Source organism: Halyomorpha halys, unplaced genomic scaffold, assembly GCF_000696795.3.
Source record: "Halyomorpha halys isolate HHAL.00 unplaced genomic scaffold, Hhal_1.1 Scaffold85.1, whole genome shotgun sequence".
Taxonomy (NCBI): Eukaryota; Metazoa; Arthropoda; class Insecta; order Hemiptera; family Pentatomidae; genus Halyomorpha; species Halyomorpha halys.
In genome coordinates this window covers 340296-364048 of record NW_027112611.1, presented here as the reverse complement: position 1 = coordinate 364048, position 23753 = coordinate 340296, and the positions used below count along the sequence as shown (strand labels likewise).

The window sequence follows — 23753 nt, the reverse complement described above, 5'->3', positions numbered from 1 at the left end:
TGGTAAGACTGTGTCTTAACCACTGAGCTATGGGTGGCCCTTATCTACTTTTTAAATATTTTTATTACTATTAAGTAATGCTTATTTAAATTAAAAGAAAAAAATATCAACAAAAGAAAAATCCTGCTTTTTGAAGTAGTTTTCCAGGCGAGCTCACGGTCAAAGTGTTAACAAACAACCAAGGCCTGTTGGTATTAAGGAAAAATCCAGAGCCCGTATAAAAGATATGTTCATGGAAAGCAAACTAACACGTCTCAGTGAGTACATTACTGGTTTCTGAAAAGTATAAATTTTTGGATGGCTGAATCTTATTCTTTAACTATTATAAACCAATTGTGTTTCCATTATTGCTGTTGAATAGAGTTTTTGATAATATTATATTGTTTGTACCAATAAAAATGTTTCCCTATTATCCTTATACTTCAAATATATTATGTAGAAGAAAGATGGATACCTAATACTAAAGTTCTTACATGGGTATATTAATATACTCTAGTATATAATAATTCATTAAATGTATAATTATACGACAAAACTGAATTCAATTCATCAATTTTAACTGGGTAAAAGGGAATTTTTTTATTAAGTTACATACAACTGTTTAAATATAACATAACAAATGAAAGCATAACAAAAACAAAATTGTATTCACCTCAGAAGATTTACTGTTGAAAATTTCCTTGGCACTCATCTGCTCCTAAATGAAAAAAGGAAAAATTATATATTAGATTAGAAATGATAGAAAGTTGACTGTTTATTGTATTAGGATTACAAACTGTACTAAAATGGTAAAAATTAAATTAAAATACAAAACAATCAGCTAAGTTTATAAACAAGGACAAAACATCGGCTCATAATAAAAACTTTTTAATCCTCTAAACAGAAAACCCTCGATTTTCCCATGCAATTGATTCCTGGAAATGTTGCATGCCTGATAGTAGAGTGATGTAAAAATTATGCAATAAAAACTTTGCTTATAAGTATTTATTAATAAATATATATAAATAAATTACAAGATTGAAAAGAGTTACCTTTGCTTTATAAGACTGAAGTTGTTCATCAGTTTCACGCAGCTTAGCTTTCAGTGCAGATATTTCTTCTTCCAGCGGTACCACCAATGATCGTAACATTTCGGCATCTTCCTTTGCCTGCATTAAGAAATTTACTTATTTTATATATAGTCAAAGCTTCTTATTTGCAACATATTTATGTTCTGTCTATATATATTTATATACTGTCGAATCCGCAGAGAGCTAACAAGGCAGACAGAAACCGTCGGCAGGAGCAGTACCACTATGAGCTAGGTCAATACAATTATTATAATAGAAGGAAAAAAGTGGTACAGAGCATTATGAACGCCGACGCTCCCAAGGAATGTCCATTAAAGATAGCCGACATAGAGAAACATTTCAGAAGCCTCTTTGAAAAAGAGAATCTCTGCAAACGTGCGGATTATTAGAAAGGCGCCCCATCCCAAATTTGGTGTCCATAGATAGTCGGATCTTGAAGAGGGCTATCAAGTTGACATTAATTAAAGAGTGAATATTAGGATGTACTTTGGATAAAATCAGGATAACATTTTAAATTTATCAATTTAATGTTATCAACAATTAAATTGTTAATTTTAAAACATTAGTTATTTACAAATTGAGAAGTATTCTATGGATAGCTAATATTTTCACTTCTCATAAGTAATTCTTTTGAAAAATTAAAATTCTGAATGTATCTATAATTAAAAGTTTACCAAAGTACGTGGATACCTTTCTCATTGATTCTTCAAGATTCTCTGAGCTGCCATGATGGGCAGGAAGATCTACAGCTCCCAGTTGGGATACCACTTTGCGAGCGAACGTAGAAAGCATTGCCCCAGGAGCCGATAGCACTGAGTCTGATTCACGGCTGGTAATGTTTCCCGCATTGGAAGCCACATTTCCAGTCCCTGATGACTTCAATTCACTTTCCAGCTCCTGATTTCTGTGTCGTAAGCGACTGATTTCTTGTTCATAGCGGGAAGCTTCTTCTAGGGTAGCTATAACGCAACATTTAATCATGACTATGCAAAATTTAATACTCAAAATCCTGGACTTATTATCCTGTTAATATTAACTTAAAAAAGACGATAATTTTCAGAGGAATAATTTTACAACATTAATGAGTATTAAATATAAAAGGAGTAGGCACATATTAGGGCGAAGAGAGCTACAATTTGTTTGTTTTTTTAATAGCTAAAGTCTAAAATCAACAAATTCAATTTTTTTAATTTAACATAACAGCTTATTTTCACAAATCTCATGTAAGAAACGTAGTGACCCAAGCTGGCAACACTAAAGTTAAGTTTATTGGAGTTACCACTCAGCTTGTTATATTTTCGTAATAATATACATGGGTTCATTTAAGTTTTAATATAACTTGTGCTTTTTAGTTTACATTTCATGTTCCTAGATGGGTGAACCTGAAGTGAATTCTAGCATGACAAAACCAGAGGAAGGTGGACCGAGTTTTAGCCTTGTGAGTGTTAAATTACCAAAATTTTGGATTAAAGATCCACAAACTAAGTTTTTCAATGTAGCGGCACAGTTTAATATTATCAATATCAAATCTCTGTCTACCAAACTCAATTATATTTTTTCTACATTAGAACAAGAACAAATAAGCGAAACATCAGTGTTGCCAGCAAGGACCACGACAGAACTTAAGAAATCGAAAGGGAAATAATAAAGCTAAAATTTTAATATCTACAGCAATTGATTCCAGATGCGGCTCATGGAGTCACATTTGCCCACCGTTGGAATATAAACTGATGAATAGATCAAAAACAAATTTATCATGATTAGTGTTGTACCAGGAATTTATCCCGTTTTGAAAAGAAGTGTTAGGCTAACTGATCTTTTATATGTATATTTTCAGGGTATCCAGTATATTATATTCTATAATATAATACCAGGAAAAAATGTGAAGTTTTAAACAAAAATTAATTAATAAATTTTGATTACATATGAGTATTTTTATAATATATTAAAATTAACATGTAAGTAATTAAAATTAACATATCTCTTCCTTCAATAAAAGTCAACAGTTTCATAACTTCATTTTAGGTTATATTATATTTCAAAATAAATCTCGATATCTTATAACAGTTACTCATTTTATTGATTGAATTAATATCAAAATATACAATCATACAAATAAATAAATAAAACATAATTAGTTACAATATAAATAAGCTGCCCTTATCCTGTGCCCAGAGAAGTCTGTAGCTCATCCTGACCCCATGCTTAAAAAAAACTTTTACCAAGCCAAAACTAATCTTAATAGATACTAAATGTTGAATCAAGTTCTTTAAAATCAAACAATCTACGTATTTATTCCATGCAACAATTCTAATTAGCTGATTGATTATATTATATTGCATGGATATAAATCACATTAAATAAACACATCAATAGCATTATGAGTTTACAACTTTATTTATCTAAATCAGGGAAACGTTAAAAATATGTAACGAGAATTCTCTAGGGAATAACTACAACTCAAGGCAATAACTTTTTCAAAATGCCATTGAAAAAAAAAGATAAGAAGAGGGGTTAGTTAGCCCCAACCATCCCATAGGTTAGGCCAACCCTTAGCCTATAGGATAGTTAGCCCTAACTATCCCGTAAGTTAGGCCAAACCTTAACCTATGAGATAGTTAGCCCCAACTACCCTATAGGTTAGGCCAACCCTTAGCCTATAGAATAGTTAGCCCTAACTATCCCGTAAGTTAGGCCAACCCTTAGCCTATAGAATAGTTAGCCCTAACTATCCCATAAGTTAGGCCAAACCTTAACCTATGAGATAGTTAGCCCCAACTACCCCATAGGTTAGGCCAAACTTTAACCTATGCAACTACTATTACTACTAGTCCTGACATTATCTTGTACAGTCATTTGCCAGTTGTGAGTGTTCAGCAGGTCTCAGGCATCCTGGAATACAGCATCTTCTTATCTAAGCTTGGTTTGCCTCTTCCTCTTGTCTGGTAGAGCCTTCTGACAATCGACTTTCTTTGAATATCTTCCAGTATTCTGTGTCCAGTCTGACCTAATCTTCCAAGTTTGATGTGTTTCTTTACACCTATATTCCCATAAAGATCATAGATCTTCCTCCTTCCCTAATTTTCGCCGACCTTAACTGGTCCTGGTTAAGGATATTCTGCTTAAACTCAAGAATCTTCTCTTCAGTGCTTGTGAGGGTCCAGGTATTCGATCTATAGGTAAGAAGAGGTTTAATGAGAGTCCCCTTAAAGAGACATTCATAAACTTCTCAGGTATTTGCCGAGACCAAAATAACACCCATCTATTGGCCTTCACAATTTGTTGCCTAGTCTCCAGGGATATCTTGTTTCTACAATTTATTACTGGTCTCAGATAGGTAAAGTGATCCTTTTGGACAATGGAACAGAATACGATTGCTATGGCAACTCCTTAAACTATGAAAGATCTATATTAATGATAATTCTGTGTAATATTAATTACTTGAACTTCGTTTTATATTATACAAAATCATTTTTCAGTTTTAAATTGGGATGATTTTTCTAAACGCATTCAGATGCTGCTTGATAAGTGGGATTAGTATTTGTCTGAGTTTTAAGCTTTGGATATAAAACTACAGATTATAAAGGCCAAGAGCATGCTCTCATAGGTTAGAAATTGTTAGGGTTTAAGCTTTTGATATAGAACTACAGACTATAAAGGCTAAGAGTATGAAGCTGAAAAACCCATTAAGAAATTTCATTTCTCTAAGGGCCCTTTACACAATCGAAATCATGCATACAGAACCCGCATTAATACTATGTTAAAATGTACTGAATCAATAATAATGACTGTATAAGAGGGCTTTATAGTAAAAAATAATGTACCCTCTGATAGAAATTAGAATAAAAATCAGCAGTAAGCAGTCAACATACTATGTTTCATAAATATAATTAAAATTATGATTTTCTAATAAAAATTTGAGTTGAATATAAAGAAGTCAGAGGAAGTTAAAAAGATGCCACCTTATAAAAAGATAAAAACTACTGTCATCTTTAAAATAATAAAAGAACTGAGAAGCTTTTTGATTTAATTTATTTCCATATATAGAGTTAAACCTCCTGACTGGTGAATCTAATTCCCATAAAATGAAATAGAAATTAAAAAACAAATCAATACAACTTCTAACACTCTAATCGTCAGCGACTCCCAAGCCTTCATATAAAAATTATTAAAACCAGGTATTTCGGAGTCATCCTTGGAAGAAAAGTGCAAAAACATGGTTACTATTATGAAGAAAAGAGGATAGATTATAGCTCTGCAGTGGATACCAGGCCATGTTGATATACATGGTAATGAATAAGCTGACAAGTTATTTAAGCTCTGTGTGCGGGGAACCAGCCTGTTTGACCACTTTCCTACAGAACACTTAAATCCAAGAATAAGTATTCTTATTTTATGGACAGGACAAGCGCTGGACACGGAAAGAAGTGGGAGAGCCTACTGCATAAGGATCAATGAATCCCCGGCAATCTTAGCAGAGTTGATTGAGTGGCTTGTTTTCACCTAGTAACAGGACATGATCTGCTCCTAAAACACCTCCATCGTATTCGATGCCTATTGGCATCGTAGATTCACTGAGATGTCCTCTATGCAACATAGAAGACATGGACGAAGACCATCTTTGGAAGTGTATTGGTCTAGAAGATATTCAGCAGGATGCGGACCAACTAAGGGTAAAAGTAGACTTTTATTTGGCTGCGAAAGGGAAAATGGCATAATAGGCAACTTCCTGTGGCGTACAAAAATAAATAAAAAATAATAGTTTTGTCATAACTCCAAAAGATACATTATTGTTACTATTAGGGAAAAAAAAGAAAATAATAAGAAATCCCATTTTATAGGATTATTTATCACTTTAGAAATTATATATAACTGATTAGTATAAGAGATCTATAGTAATTAAATTAAATTTATTTTTGAAATTAATGTGTAAATATTTGTTATTCTCCTTTTCAAGTAATGTTTGATGCTTACAACTAATCATTCATTTGATATAATGTTCAGAATCCTTAGTATTAAAAATAAATTTATATGCAATACAATGGATAAGATCCAATACTGAGGAGGTTATTTGGTTTTATTGAACTAAACAAAAAGTATAAAATGTTACTCAGAAAATTTTTTCCCTTAACCCTTAAAATATATTACTAAACATATTCCTATATACTTCAAAAACTATGGCATAGTAATTCCTAGTCAACTGCCAGTTTATACAGTAAAATCATTTCTCAACAAAGAGTTAATACTAAAAGTTTTCAACACCTAATTATCAAAATTAATGGTGAATACATTCCACAAATAAGTAGATTGTGAATAACATATAAGGGAACCCTTTGTTTCCTAAGGCTGATTTATAGATATTAGCAAATTATATTTTTAAAACAAATAAAATTCTTAACTCTTGAAGAATTGTTTGTTGCCCTAATAATCAATTATCAAGTTGTTAAAAAAAATTATATAGAATTAACAATTAACATGGAAGGGGTCTGATTTAACCTACTTGACAATATGTTATGTTAGATAATAAGGAACATGCGTACACCATTCTTCCAATAGATGACCTATCTTAAGATAATCAGAAGAGCCTTTCAAGATGCAGTAATAATATATGAAAATAATCATTAATGAGAAATTTAAGTAATTATGATTTAAACTGAGAAAAAATATGATTGTTCAGGCCAATATGTAAAAAGAAATCTTAATGGCATTAGGTTATGGATCAAACTGTGGTGTCTAGTCCCTTGTCGCGTATGTTCAGCTGTTACTATTCAGTGCACTGAGTGGAGTGGAGTCAGTTTTTTTAAATTTCTTTTACTGGACAATATACATTAGGTGCCCCCACATGACAATGTACCGTCGTACATCAATACTAGAGCACTTCATGTTAGAAGAAGAAATCAAGGAACCTCAGCTCTGATTTGTGTTCAACAACAGTCAGAATCCCTGAGGTTGACTCAGAGTAAATAGACCCCCTTATTCTATTAATAAAATGTAACAAATAGAATGCACAATACACTGATTAGTATAACTGATGAGTAATAATTAAACTTAATATTTAAAAAAGTTGTACATATTTGTTATTCTGCTTTTCAAGTAATATTGATTTGTGATTAACTAGTACTTTTTGGGAATTAACCTTATTTAAATTTTTCATTACTTTTATCTTAATAGTTCTTTCTTTTAGTTTGAGTTTTTTTTTTTATTGTAGGAAATATAGAACTCCTTTATGTTCAGCTCCTGTACGGAGTTTTTTTTTTTTAGTTTCTATTATTAACCTTTAAATGTAATAAAATTTATTGGTAATTGTCTTTATTTTGTTATTGGCTGATCAATTTTGGTTATTTCATTTATAAATCCCTAAAACAAAATTGTGCTGTATGTGTTTAACTTGAATTCACTAACATATTAATTACTGTATCTTAAAAATAACAAAGCCTATAAAGGTGAAATCATCAGTGGCGGTTCTGCTTATGATGTTGGAGTGCAATAAAGGTAGGTTTATAAAAACTCAGGGGGTAAGTATTTTTTAAAAATTTATTTCTGAAATAAAGAGAGCGAGGATGACTGCTATTGACATAGAGCAATTACTTCAAATTTTTTTCTAGAATTAAATAATACTAACAGATTTAGATTGTGTTTTTATGAAATTTTCAGTAAATCAAAATTAGCCACCTAGGACATTTTACTATTTAGAGCTCTAAAACTAAAAAGGCTTACCATTGACTAGGCTATGAAGATCAGAAATTTCTGCAGCAAATTTAGCTTTCTCTTCCTCTAAACGGGATTCAAAATCAAAAGAGGCAATAGTGACTTGGGATCTAGCTTCATCCCTTTCATCCCTCGTTCTTTTAATTTCTTCTTCAAGCTTCTTCAACTCATCTATGAGATAACATAATACAATTAATAAAATAAGGCATTGAACTAAAACTCAAACTAATAAAAAAAAAAAAAGCAATTAGAAACTACAAAGCTAGCAAAATTCATAGGCATATAACATAATCTCAGGAAGAAAAAGAAGTAAGACCGAGCCTATCAGGCATTACTAAAATATTTGAACCACACCTGATAAGGATTATGGTAAAAAAAAATAAAAAAATATTAAATCAATCAGCATACTACACTAAGAATAGCATCGGGCCAGACCAAAGATATACTAATCAACGAGAGAAAAACTACATTTAACCAAGCCAGTCATAATATGCATTCTAAAGCATACATTATTACTTCAAATTCCATAAAATATTTCATGCATTTAAGATTAAAGTCAACTAGGGAAATAAAAAGAAATAGATAATAACAAACATGTTTACCTTCCTTTTGGAGGAAAAGCTCTTTCATTTTCCCTCTTTGAATCCCAAACTCTTCATTGGACTTCTGATTCTCGGATTTAAGTTCTGTTATCTGAGCTAAGAGCTTCTCCACTTTCTGTTGTGTATCTGTATTTAAAAAAGCAAAGCAGTGTGCAGCCCAACAATCAGTTCCAAGTAACCACAAAAGAAAATTCAAACTCTAATACATTTATGTACATCAACACAAATTAGAAACCAAAGTACAAGAGAACTTATTTTCCCTGTACTAATATAACATTTAAGGCAAGTGCATAATGAAATTGATAGATCGATAACTTACCATTGTCATTAATTGTATCTGGTGTTGAATCCTTTTCCATTGTTGTATCCATAACTAATAACATACACTACAGGTAACTTTTAAGTAGCAGTTAATTTCAGTGAATTGACATGACTAAAATTAATACACAAATTAGGGTGATAAATTCGTTTTTAAATAGCTTCTTATAAAAATCTTCACATTTTAATTTATACGCGAAGCATAGAATTGTAATTATCTGAAACTTGACTGATCACTGAAAGTGAATAAACAGATAAGCTATACAACTTTTACACTCAGCTGTTACTTTAATCGATTAGGACATTGAGATAGAAAATATAGTCATTCCTCTTTGAAATAGTATTCCTATTGAAATTGCTTTTAAGCTTAGAGGAAGGAGTACAGTGGAGGAGTTAAGTTGTCAGGAAAGGTGAGGCCAAAAAGGCGGGCCTTGTGATGAACTCCGGAGAATGGCTGAGGAGGGGGGCTCCTCACATTGAAATCGGCTGCCTTCTGTTTCAGTTTAGATTAAAATGACGGACATTCCTATTAACCTCGACGTAAACTTGAGCTTCACGGACGTAACTCTCATTTAACCTTCCCCTAACCTCTTCTTTCCTTAATACTTGACATGTTCAGGCTAATCCCTGATGTCAAGTTGCACAAACAAAACGGATGTTCATCTGCTCCTCTTGTGCCCCTATCTATTTAGATACAAAGCTTCATCTCTTCACTGAATACAGTCTCCCTCTCCAAGTCCTGTGCTAGCCTCTGCCGTAGCTAATAAATGTGACCAGCTCTTTGTTTGGTTTTTTTATTTATATATTGACTGTATTAATTTATTTATGTTATTTTTATATTTATATTTGTACTTTAATTAACTAATGACATATCCTTTTCTAAATAACACCAAGATATATGTAAGTACAGCGTACGGAGGAAGTTGGCTTGGCTTTGAATCCTCAAAAAAGTGTGGGTATCGTCATGAATAAAGGAAAGCTATAAGCAACGGAGCTCTTCATTGTGAATAGAGATGGCAGCCAAATATTGAAAGGAGGTGTTACTATATTTATGATAAATTTAGTTATAAATATTTAGGATATACGTTCTCGGGAGATCTACAGTTCTGCGAAGATTCGGTGACCAAGTTGAATGAAAATTTGGATGAGGTCTTCATTTCTTGCTGGTTTAAGTCCGAGCAGGTCAACATCGTCATCCAATATTTGTTCCCGCATTTTACCTTCTCTAAACTGCTCCCCTCACAAGGGTGCGCCCTGAGATATTATAGGACATCGACACAATGATTTGCAAGAGCGTCAAGGCCATTATTGGGTTCCCTGTGAACATCTCCACAACACTGCACGCTCCGAAAAGGTATCGAGGATTTGGTTTAATCCGCTGCCAGTAGAGGATACTTCTTCAACACTGGTCCATTGCTCTGCGACTGTTTAATGTATCTGATGCTCTGTTCCAATTCACTTTCGTTTATTAAGCTGAAATTAATGAATGTGCCCATAGATTGGGCGTTGATCAGGAACATTGGAGCTCTAAGGGAGTAGCTTCGTGAAAATGTGTTTGAGGAATGGGCCAGTATAACTTTTTTGAATACAGTCTCTTTCTTTCTCTCTCTCCCACCCCGCGATTACCTAAAGCTTTAAACATGAATTTTAAATTGATATAACTAAGAAATGAATAAAGTCAGAGACTATACAGTATCCGAAATACCATTACAGAGGTACGCAGATGGCGTTTCACATAGATTACTAACAAAATACTTTATTCTTACGTTTCCCTTTTACTTTACGAAAAAATTTCATTAGTCTGCCATATGTTGGATCAAATGGAATATGTTGGCTACATTGAACTAAGACGAATCTCTTTGGTTTTCTGTTATTGCCTATTCTCCAGGATTCGTTTGTTTATATCGCCAAGGTGATCAGTTCTGATGAATTATATGAAAGCCCTATTGGGTAGCCGAAATCGTCCTCTTATGTCAGTTCCATTTAAATATTTTTCGACCCCTGAAGGTGCCGTTTTTTCTCATTTATGTGACGAATCTTCTTTCGTTTTGAAGTTACCGAAAGGTATATCATATATTTTTAAATTATAAAGAGTTTTATGATTCCAATGTTACAAAAATAAAAGTAAATAGATTTCATAATTTAATTTCTTTCGTGGTATTCTGATTTTTTAGAAAACAAAATCCATGTTGCACATCATGTTTTCCCTTTTATCTATTTATTTTGTTTGCTCACTTTAAACAGTTGATTCATATTTTTTATGAACATTTAAAAAACAAATTTTGGCTTATAATTTGGATAGTGTTGGCTCCTCTTATTATGATTGTTCAAAAATTAGATATTTTTATTGATTTCCTGTTATTATTGGTTTTTGATTGATAGATCTCATTATTTATTTATTTTTGAAGTGAATATTTAATTGTTTTTAAATGTTTAACAGATACAAAATTTTTTTGTCACCCACTTAAACTAAGATGGAGCTTAAACTTTAAGTTTCAAGGAATTAAATTATAAAAAACCTCAACTTTTTTAAACATAAAATTCATGGTTAACGATGTAAATTAATTGATTTACACTTTAATACTGATAATATATTTATCAAACTGAAATTAAACCTGGTGTTTGTAAATATTTACTATACAAAAAAAATCAAATTCTTCCTTTTCCTATTTCCATAATCCTATACTCGAAATATCAAAAGAAGCCTCTACACTTTGGCCAAACTATGGTAAATTTGCACATGTTCAAGCATTGAATGAGTTATTGGATTGACTGAGACAAGTTTGCCTGAATTTGTGGCTGACCCGTTGAGAGTCAGTTTTTGGGTACAAATAGAGGGCTGCTTGCGCTGCATCCACACTTTTGCGTTCAATTAGCATTGTTTTAGAACTACCAACAAATGAATATTTGTAATTTTTGAGTTTTAATGAATCAAAGAATTTTTCCAACCATTGGAATTAATAATTAACTCTAGTTTAAGATTAAAATTCTATCAATTTGGTATAAATACGTTGTTTCAAATCTTATTAGTTAACTTAAGCAGTTTATTTTTTATTTAGCATAGTTCTTATATAGGTTTATAAAAACATTATGTGTCTATGTAATTAAATTCAAGAAAAAAAGTTGAATTTATCAATTTTGTAGTTCCATTCTAGCATGATGATTTTAAAACCAATTAATGTTACCCATTGAATTGAATTGAATTGAATATTACTTCTAAAATATTTGATGGTATAATTTCCTACAAAAATATTTTTTCTCTCTATTTACTCTATAAATTTAATATTGTTAGGGATTTATGGTGTAAATCCCAATGGTCATCTACGCCTACACTATGTAAATTTAACATCTAAATCATTCTTAAGGTTCCAAGCTACTTACACTTTAATGCATACATTATTCTTATAGAGAAATAATATCTCTGCTATATGTTATATATTTGTTCACAAGTGTGCTCATAATTCATCAAAATGTATGATATATTGAATTATTGTATTTTGTTTGCTATTTGTGTGATAAATAATTAATCTTGATATAATGTGACAGGGAATGCTGAAGTGAATTACGATAAAGAAAATGGTGTATTAAATCTATACGAAACAACTGTTCCAGAGAATTATCAAGGCCAAGGCATTGGAAAGTTAATTGCTAAGGTGATTACAGTTACTGTTCTTAAGTTTTTATAAACAATAATATTAAATGTTTACAGTTAAAGATCTGGAGATTGACTAGTCAGAAAATTGAAATAGATTAGACATGTCCCTAAGACTTCTGTAATTCTTCAGTGCTTTTAAGCCAATAAAGCAATATTGTGGCCTGAAGTAAAAATCAATATCTACATCAGAGGTGACTGGTGACTAAATATGTCACTTGTTGGATCACTTTAGAAAACAAATAAAGAGAAGACTTGAGAGTAGCTACACCCTTACCTGGTTTTGTACTGATGAATTAGTTTAGTCTGCTACCATGTAAACCTGTCTGTTTTTTCCTCTAGTGACGAGGTGATTAATGTATAGTACATCTACGATGAGTTTGGCTGTGGCTTAAGGAGGAAGAGTGTGTGTGTGTGCAATGGCAAACATTCTCCCACTCTTCTATGCTTGTCTTCTCTCCACTCAGTTGACTGGACATTGTAAAATTTAAATTGAAAAAAAAAAAGTGAAGGAAAATTGTAATAATAAAAATAAACGAGAACTTTGTTCCCGGTAGGAGGGGTTCGTTATGGTGAGGAGGGAGGAGGAAGCTAAAGGGGGAGGGGGTTGCGCGAGCTCCTTTCCCTACATGCTAACTCATTTTAGACGTACTATACAATCAACCACTCACTTCGGCTGTCTTCAAGAGATAGATCCTGTGGGACCCCAAGAAATGGACTCTATAAAAATCCATGAATACCATGAAGATCTTTGGCTGTACTATGTACTTTTTATCTTGACTGTTTTTTATGGTTTAGCAAAAAAGCACAGATATGCTGTAGGGGCTGCCAAATCTCATGTTGCTACAAACCACGGTTTTTGTGGACTACCTGATAACCTTGTTTGCTAAAGTTTTGGTTATGCATTTAAAGCATCTTAGTCCACTCGACTACATAATAAATATTACGTACCCTTAAAACTTGTTTTAGTTATAAATAAATAACTTACTGCTTTTATCTTAAAATTACTGTCTTTCTTAATTTATGTTTCTAATGTTTAAGTACTTTATACTGTTATGCCATTTTTTTATGTTAGGGATTGGTCACATGTCCTGTGTGCAGTTATTATGTTTAGAACAGTTCAGCGAGGAACAGCATAATGTGCACATTTAGTGTGAGCCAGTTAAATGATCAGTTGAAAAAGAGAAGCTTCTCAGTGTTTGCACTGATGATATACACTTACAAGTTGTGGTTTAGTATACACAAATTTTTTTTTTTTTTATGATCCTCTTCTGGTAATTTCTGACATACAGAGGGGAGGAAGAGGGAGTGGTTATCTACAGGGTACCATGTACTTAACGTTGTAAGTTGGTGGCTCAAGATGGTATGAATTGGATTTTAAAGATTTTGGTGTGGAAATTTAAAACCAAGTATGTTGGGCTCATTGTTTTAAAACCCAAAAATGACACACTTTTGAGATAGCGCACAAATTAAATAAGCATAAAAATTCATTCCAAGGTTAGCTACCACAGTATGATGGGATACTTATGTGACAATTGAGTGAAGGGCTCAGCCGTTTTTATTTTTTATGAGCTCAATGTTTTATTGTGAATATTTTAAAACAAGGCAAGCTCAAGATGCTGGTTAATGAAATGATTGTATCAGACATTTTTAGTCTGTTGCTCTGTGTTTATATAACAATATTTTGAGCTAAAAACTTAAGCAAATTCATAAGTTTGTTGCTCAAATTACAGTAACATTGCAAGAATAGTTTTATCTCAAAATATTGAAAACATTTGTGACTTTTTTTGAGTCAACAACTCAACGTATTTCCAATATTCATGTCTCAAATTTTTGAAACCTGTGGATCCACACCAAACATTTCTAGCCTGTCTAAAACATCTATTCGTGTTAGACCTAGCTATGAAGTCTTAACAGGTACAATTTAGGATTAATTAAAGTTTACAGATAGCTGAATAGTTACTGTGAAATTGGAGCGATATATTCCAGTGGGGCAATGTACGAGGGTAAGTCAATTATTATCCGTAATATAGTTATACAATTTTCTGGTAATCAAATAGAAAACTTACAAATGCATCATTTTTCTACATAGTCCCCTTGCTTTTCAACGCACTTGGTCCATCGTTGTACAAGCTTCATAATCAAGAAGGTTCTCAGTTGAGCTGCGAGTCAGGAATGTACTGCTTCTTTCATTACTTCATATGAGGAAAATCAACGTTACCTTAATGCCTCTTTGAATGGATCAAACAAGTGATAGGGGCAAGATTGGAACTATATGTACGATGAGCCAGCTGTGTGGGCAGCACAATTTCGGCCCCTGAGAGGCCTTCCGACCACAAAAACGGATCACTGAATGTTGCTCTTCTTTGGTGCAGATAGAAAACAGAGAAGCCATGATGATGAACAGCACAACAGCGATAATGAAACTAACCTAGCAGCTTGAAATTTGCATAGACATAACAAAGCATGTGTCATCAATGAAAAACGACTGTGCTACCAACATAAAATAAAATATAAATAAATTACGGATAAATATTGAATAACCCTTGTAATAATTACTAAGTGATTTGTTACTAAAATAGTCATTATAAGGTATGCAGCTTTACCAATAGTCTTTTTTAATAGGGCCATCTGTAGCTCAAGGAGTTAAGACATAGATCTTTGCAACCTGGGAAATGCAGCAGCCCCGGTTCGAATCCAGCCTGAGGGGTCAACTTATTTCTGTGTAGTCCCACAAAATGAAAACTTGATTTCCACCATGATGTTAGAATAGGGTATGGTATAATAGGTATGTCAGAAATGACCAGGAAGGGGGTTATAAAAAAAACTAAACAACGTGATAATATTATATTGTTCAAGGAGCATTATATCGCTTATATTCAAATGAATTGAAGAGAAGGAAACATAGTTAATGCAAGAGTTCTTGGTAGGGTAAACTAGTTTAAATATAGTAATTTTTTTTATGATCGTGTTTGGCATTTTAGTGGGTAGAATAATTAATGTAAATATAGTAGAAGTTAATGAATAACAAGCAAAATAATATGAAATTTGTTTTTATCGAGACTTAAATTATACTTATTTTATTAAAAATATTTGTAATAATTTCAGAATATAACAGATTTATAATTACTTTAAATTATTATGAAAGTTGGTAATTTAATAATGTATGTTTGCTTATTTTAAAATATCACTGAAAGCTTTTAAATATTGAGAAACTATTGTTCTTTTGTTTGTGTTTTAGAATGTTTTCGACTACTGCTTAGAAAGAAACATCAAAGTTAAACTGAATTGTACATTCCTTATTAAATTCAGTGAGCAGAATCCAAAATACAACAAAATTATTATTCCTTCTGATTAAACAACTAAGATGGAGGTGATGGCGGCACATTACTTATTTCGTAGGCGGTGGTATGGTAGTGTTTTAACAGTTAGAACCTCCTCCGTAGACCCACAAGTAACCCTCATCGAAGCAACAGCCCTCGTCAAGCTGAACAGGGTTTCAGAAGCCTTGACATTGCTCGAACCATTACTGAACCAATTGAGTGCTGTCAGAGCCGCCCTTCTCCTCATGCAATTTGCCCATAATAGTTGTCAAGTGAGTAGTAGCCTGTTATTATTATAAAATGATTTTATCGTTTGTTATTAATTATTTAAATAAATAGTTTGTTTTATTTTTTTGTATTTTTGAGCCTTACTTAACAAGTATTTAATGATGAGATGTCTTAGAGTATGTTGTTAATTTACTTACAACTTAGCTTGTAGGCCTGTAATGTGATGATAAAAGACATCAAGACTTTTAAAAGATCTCATTAGATTTAAATTGTCAAATGAATAAAATTTTACATTCTGGTAATAATATTTATTAATAAGAAACATGGAAATACAGTGTTGTTGAGGAGGTATTAATGGATGAAGAATATAATTAGTCAGGAGTAATGTGAATTATAGAAAACCTCGGTGCCGCAAATGTTTTGTCTCTGTTTGGGAAAACATGGAAAATGATTTAATTGTTTCATTAATGCTTAAAGATCTTATTTGCAAGGAAAGGGAAATAAAAGTTCATGCTGTTTTCTAGTTTTAGCCACTTTGTCAATGTTGCTCGATTGGACTATTTTTTAACTTTAGTCTCCTCTTCACATTTTAAATAAATGTGAGATAAGATCATTGCCAGATCGGGGCGGGTAAGTCGGGAATGATCCCCTTCTACTATTGAGTGTTACCATCTCATGAGATTGTGGCATGTTGTAGATCGACCATCATACTCTCTATAAGTTACTGTCTTGAACATAAGTCTACCCTAGGATGGATGGGGTAGGTTTCAGGCCATTTTCCTATTTCAGTAACTTTTTCAATGTCACTTGATTTAACAAATATTTTAACTTTAGTCTCCTCTTCCTGTCTTAAATAAATATTTCAAAGATAAGATAAGACAATCTCTAAATTGGGTTTTTAGAGGGGTGGGTAGGCCAGTAGGAATTCCGTTCTATTATTTTTTGTATTACCATCTCCTCTTGAAAGATTATGACATGTACATCAACTAATACACTAGCTATAAGTTTCTGCTCTAAATGTAAGATAAGTACTTTTTCCACAACAAGCACTTTTATTAAACCATCTCAATTCATATACAAATTTTCTAACCTCTAATTCGATTAGAAGGTTCTTTAGAGGAGTGTAAAAAATCAAAAATGAAAAAAAAACATTTGGACAGGACTTAATTTCAACTAAAATTATTGTTATTAGAAAAACATTAAATACATTTTTCTTCTTAACTTCTTTATACTACTATTTACACTGGTTAATAATATTTTGATGTCTAAAGTTTTCTCTGGTCATTGTTGAAATGTTAAAAAATATCAGTTTCAATGAATCGTTATAGAAATCACATATTATTATTATCTTTGTAAAAAATAATAATGTAACATAAAATTTCGCTATTGACTGGTTAATATAACATGTTGTCTTCAATGAAAACCCATCTTTAGTGGCCTTAAAGGTAAAGTAATAAACAATATATCTTAAGGTTATTATAACCCCATGTTCAGTCTTATTTCTTGCAAATGTTTTTAAGAAACATCTTCTAAATGCAATAATATTGTTCAAACAGGAATCAAATTTCCCTTAAGTAAGTTTTGTGTTTTATAGTTTTTTTTTCTCTTACTCTCCGATTTTATTTACAAAATTTATAAACACTTTCATGCTTTTTTCCTTACGCTTCTACTTTTATTGACAAAAACATTTTAATTACGTGTTTACATTAAGTAATGCACAAATACTTATTCAAAATCTGTTTTCAACAATTAAAAAAAGAGGTTTTTTTAACATGTGTGAAATGATGAAATTACAGGTACCCGTTGTAACCAGGGACAATATTGCTACTTCAGCTTATTATTAGGATTTGCTCAATTATCTTGATAGTAAGAAGCACAGAATAATTAATTTCAAAACTACGAAAAAAAAGTTTTTTAGCCCTATGTCTCCGCTGTTACTGACATTCCATTTTGTTCAGTTTTAAAAATAACCACAGCTTAAAAGATCATTTCCGAAGTGACATAAAATATATATTAACTGTTAGGAATTAAAGCATCAACTTTTTTTACTTTCCCTCTTCTGTAAACTTGAACCTTGTTTATTTGGCATATGTCTGCATTTGAGTTTGAAATGGTTGGTTTACTGGAACTGGAAAAAGGTAAGTGTATTTCATTTTATTATTTTTTTAAACTTTTATTTTGCTTTAATATCATATTAATAATGGAACGTATTTAAGTGCTTATAGTTAAAGAAAAATGGGTATGATTAAACTTTTTAATGAAATATTTATTAGAAATGATATTGTGCCCTTGCATAATACTATATATTTTATATGTTATATATATATATAATATTGTAATATAATACTAACAGGGTGTTTCAGGGTGAAGTGGCCAAACTGAAAATATGAACTAAGGACCTCAAAACAAGAAAAAATGTCCTCTGAAAGTATGTCTGCAAACACTTAGTTTAGGAGATATTCACTTCTAAAGATTTTCATTGTTATGAATTATTTACGTTATATGAAATAAATAAAACCTATTTATTTATTCTAACTACTTTATTAATTAAATGTAAATATTAAGATTCATATTAAATGTTGTTCAAAGTGAAGGTCTGCCTGCAAACGCTTTGTTTAGGAGATTGAATAGATAGAATACTAATATGGCCTTTTATGCCTAACTGTATAAAAACTATTGGCAACATTGGATTAATACTATTTGGAATTAGCACTAGGAACTGTAAATAACATTTGTCAGTTTGTAAGAGGCTTTCGCGGAGTAATCATCATTATGCCTTCAATTTATACTAATGGTGAATATGATAATATGGTGTTTGTATACGATTTTTGCAATGATAATGCTAATGCTGCCTGTCGTAAATATGCCAGGCGATTTCCGAATAAAAGATTATCAAACAAGTCTATCTTTAGCTCCACATTTCAATGTCTTAGAGAAACTGGTACATTTGCTATAATACCACTTGCTGATGGCATTTTTGCACCTCTGCGAAATGAAGGAAGGAGTGTGACCATATTACAATATTTTAATGATAATCCATCTGGCAGTGTACGAAGAGCTGGAGCAGAATTAAATATTACACCAACTACACTATGGAGAACTCTCCTTGCAGATGGACTTCACCCATATCATTATCAACAGGTACAAAATTTATTACTGCAAGATTTTCAGGAAAGAAGACATTTTGCAGATTGATACTTAAATCAAGTTGAGCATAATCCGCAATTTTCAGGAAACATCTGGACAGAAGAAGCTACCTTCACAAGAAGAGGTATCTTCAATCAGAAAAATAATCTCCTCTGGTTGCAGGAAAGTCCCCATACAATTTATTTTCAGTGCAGTGTGTGGTTGGGGATAATAAGCAATATTTTAATAGGTCCACATTTCTTGCCGCCTCGACTCAATGCGGGCACATTTATGGAATTTATTAATAATGATCACTATGATTTAGTTGGACATATTTTACTACAACTAAGAAGTGACATGTGGCTTCAATTAGATGGTTTTCCTGCACATTACGGAAGAGGTCCACAACAATCGCTATATGTTAATTATCCCAATCAATGGATTGGCCGTGCAGGGCCAGTGGCTTATATATATAGTATATAAAGAAACCCGCAGGTTCCCTCCCAATAACACCATCAACATTTTATTGCATACATTTATTCATTGAATCCAATCTATGTCAAAGCTTGATGTAAAAGATCATTTTTTATTGTATATATGTTGCTCTGTGGCAAACAGTGATTATATCTATTGTAGTTCTCTAGCTGTTATGTGCTTGGTCTAATGGCCAGTTGTTAGTTTGTCAATGCTTTGTTGTGTGTTGTGTTCTTTGTTCTCACTACAGTAAGAAAATTTTATGTTATTTGACCGTAACTAATAAAACAGTAATAACAGTAAAAACATTTTATTTGTTTCCACCACCCCCGTGTTCAACAGTCAAAAGCATATTCATTAACAAAGTAACTGTTTTAGTTATATGTTCATTATATGTTGATTATAACCTAAAACAGAGCCCTGAGGAATGCTATCTGTGATCTTGAAGGTTTTTTATTCATAATCGTATGTGAATATTTCAGAAATGTCAGAGGAATGGGTTTCAATAACCTTTATGAAGTATTTTTAACTATAATACTTTCATAATGTATTATGATTAAAATACATTTTAATTCGTATTGTTAGATTGTAAGCTAACAATGTTAATTGGAATTGTTTGTAAGATACTATATTATCAAAGGGCACTTGTTTATACCTCCACATTTTCACAAAGATTCCTCAAGCAGATCTCATCACAGAATCAATAATCACTCTGTCCTTTTGAGTACCATTCTGGTTATCAGACATTCTCAAAGATCCTTTACTAGAACACCTGCGGCTGCAGTGCATGATCCTATCTTGCCAGCAGTATCCACCTTAGTTGGTTCATGTAATTTACAATAATTTGGTTGGAGCACAAATTGCTGCCAAGATTCTTTCACAAAGGTATGAGTTATTCACATCGACACAGAATTTTAGTCTGTATTCAAAAGCCACTTTTAAAGGCAACTTCGAAGCATTTCCAGGTCTGTAACATGATGGTTCCTATACTTCATGTCTTGATTGGTATTACCGCTCTTAAAATTCAATTCTCCTTATCTTTTTACTGACATAAAATTCCTTATTTATAACCGTAGGTAATATTGTTCATTTTCCGCTGTGATTGGCTACCCACATTAATTTAATCAATTCTACAGTACCATTCATACCAAAATTCTTAATGATGACTTATCACATATTACTAGAACTTGGATTTTCGAAAGCATATTAAGGAACCCTATTTTATTAATAATTCGAAAAGTTAAAATAAATCGATGCGCTGGCGTGTGATCTTATAATCAATAGCGTCTCCATTTTCTACACCTCCGTAAACATATAAAGGTTAAAGGTACCATGATATATTAGTAAACCGAAAAGCTGAAATAAATCAATGCCTGATCTCAAAATTTACACTATCTTCATTTGCTACACTCTGAAAAACGGATTAAGAAACTCTTAATATGTTTGAAATTTGAAAAATTAAAATAAATCGATGCACGAGCGTGGGATCTTATAATCGATATAATCTTCATTTTCACACCTCTGAAAACAAAGAGAATCTAAATGTAGCTGAGGTGCATTGACATCTAGAAGGCCTTAGACAATACGTATTCAATAAGATTAGGTTAGGTGGATAGTTGGTAATTTGACAGAAATATCGGACGTGATGCAGGGTCAGTATATAAACCATGTACGATCGATGGGTTTTAATGGTATGTGCCTTAAATTTCCGAAGGATGGAAACTCCATTAAAGCTTACCTTCGTGTGATGATGGAAAGTCCTTAAGGTGCTCGCTCTAGGTACTTCGAGGAATGGATACTACTCTTTGTAAGATAGTCGGTTACAGTCCAGAGGCGAGCTAGTTCTATAGTTTTCTTCGTAGATCCGTTTGAAAGTAAAGAGACGGCTAAGGGATATTCGCCTTGGGTTACTCTAGAAATTAAAGGATTGTTGAAAGAACCAGAAGGGACAGTGAAATACAGACAGCATATTCATTTTCAAAAATATTGGTAGAATAGTCCTCATCCTCTAGTGTTTGTTCTTCCTCACTTTTCTAAGAAGTGCATCTATTCTGGTGTAGTATCCTCTTATTCCAACAAATTGGTAACATCCCTCCCCCCCCCCTAAAAAAAAAATAGATAAATTAAGACAAAATATCTAAATATTGGCTCAGTTAATTTTGAATACTTTTGACACTCATTGTATATTATTGTGGAAACGGTTGTTATGTAAAAAATCAGTGGTTTATATTCTAGAAAATATTAGTAATAAAGTCCAATTATTTTCTGGACCAAAATTTAGAACCATCTTTAAAAATCTTCAAGTGTTCATTTGGCTTTCTGGGATCATAAAGAACAGCGATTGAGGTCAAATCACTTTCTAGTCCAAATTTCAATTTGTTAGAGTGGTGGGAAAGAGCTTAGCCGCCGACTTTACATGGAATGCTGAATTTTTATACTTACATTAATTTTCAATATTTAGTGGCTTATTAAAACAAGATTGCTTCAAAGAAATATTTGAAATTATAAATAATGTTCTCAAACCTATTCAATCTACAACAAACTCATTGGCTGTCATAATTAGAAAAATAAGAAATGAAAACCTGATAAAGAATCGTGTGTGGTGTGTGCAACACATAACTTTTATTTTTGGAACTGTGTTTCAAAACTGAAAGGAAAAATATTTTTTCTCTTGTCTCCATAAGTTAAGGCAGATATAAGCCTGGGTCATTTTACGTAATTTTTAATTTTTATTCTTACGATTGTTAACAATTTTTTAATCTTATCATTGTTTATTCATGTTTATTTTATATTAGTACTATTTAATGTCTTCATTCCTTTTATTTATATATAATTTTCTTATCACTTAATTTTTACGTAATATGTATCCTACCTTAATTTGCCTTATTGTTTTAATGTTCTTAGTTGTTTTTTGTATCTTTTTAGCCCTGCAAAGTGGGGCGAAACGTCGGACATTAAATAGTTAAAACTATTTGTTCTTTTTTGACCGCAACCCTGACCATCTTCTTATATTTAAAGTTATACGGTCAACTATATATATATATATATATGTTGATTTTTGTTGATGATTTGATTATATGTATTTTAAAAAACTTAACAGTTCTCATTGTTAGCAATATTATACTGTAGGTAAATACAAAGTATTTAAGCATTTAATGAATAAATAAAGGATATAAAATAAAACGTAGAAATAACCGAATCTAAAGGGAGAAGCTGGGACCGCCCATCTTGAATGCATTTCGGCTTTGATATCATTTGTTAAATTGTATTCATGGTCAGAACAAAATTTATAGTCGTTATTCCCACCCTGAGAAATCCTAAAATACGAATTTTGATGACAACAGAATATAAATAAACATTTTTTAATGAGAAGATAGTTGAGATGAGGTGATGAGAAGATGGTTGGGGTGAGGTCAGTAAAAAACACAAACAAGTTGAGAGAACTTATTTAATAGTGCCAACGTTTCGGCCAGAGTTTCCAGCCTTCACCGGGGCTAAAAACAAAGAGCAAGATGAATATAAAAATAAAAAGAGAAAATACAAACAGAATGAAACAAGTCAGTAATTATACAGAAGAAAATTAGTAAAAAGAAAGTGATGAAAGAAGTGGAAAATAAAACGTTTAATTAAATATGTAAGTAGAATAACATAATCAAGGAAATACAAATTGAAGTTATGGAAAAAAAATAGGAAAATAATAATAAATAAAAGAAAATATATGTAACCGCTGAAATATGTAAGTATAATACTAGGATAAAGAAACAAAATATAAAGTTGAGTCAGACCAAATAACTGAATAGAAACTATGATAATAATAATATGTGGTGAATATAACTAATAACGTGAGTAAAGAGAAATAAGAAGAGAGTAGAGAAGGAGAAAGGGGTAAACGAAAGATAAGAAAAGAGAATAAGACAAAAAACTCTCCTACTCCTCGGAGATAGCAAATCGGAGTGAGGTCAGTGGCGCGTGCGGTAAGACACAACCCCGACAATATCATTTGTTAAATTGTATTCTTGGTCAGAACAAAATTTATAGTCGTTATTCCCACCCTGAGAAATCCTATAACAGTAAAAACATTTTATTTGTTTCCACCACCCCCGTGTTCAACAGTCAAAAGCATATTCATTAACAAAGTAACTGTTTTAGTTATATGTTGTTGATTATAACCTAAAACAGAGCCCTGAGGAATGCTATCTGTGATCTTGAAGGTTTTTTATTCATAATCGTATGTGAATATTTCAGAAATATC

General features: G+C 31.9%; 2 protein-coding genes across 2 annotated transcripts in view; one reads left to right on the top strand and one right to left on the bottom strand.

Annotated features, from left to right (window-relative positions):
* Nucleotides 1-8989, bottom strand: part of LOC106677064 (rab GTPase-binding effector protein 1) — a gene marked incomplete in the record, with an annotated part of 26305 nt that extends 17316 nt beyond the window's left edge. The window contains 6 exon segments of the mRNA XM_067050395.1: nucleotides 653-697; nucleotides 1032-1148; nucleotides 1761-2029; nucleotides 7788-7949; nucleotides 8381-8506; nucleotides 8700-8989. Coding sequence (XP_066906496.1) covers nucleotides 653-697; nucleotides 1032-1148; nucleotides 1761-2029; nucleotides 7788-7949; nucleotides 8381-8506; nucleotides 8700-8763 — 783 coding nt within the window.
* A 1568-nt stretch (nucleotides 8990-10557) lies between these two features.
* LOC106677052 (tetratricopeptide repeat protein 21B) overlaps nucleotides 10558-23753 on the top strand; it is a gene marked incomplete in the record, with an annotated part of 56049 nt that continues 42853 nt past the window's right edge. The window contains 3 exon segments of the mRNA XM_067050394.1: nucleotides 10558-10762; nucleotides 12245-12351; nucleotides 15592-15945. Of these exon segments, the coding sequence (XP_066906495.1) occupies nucleotides 15718-15945 (228 nt within the window).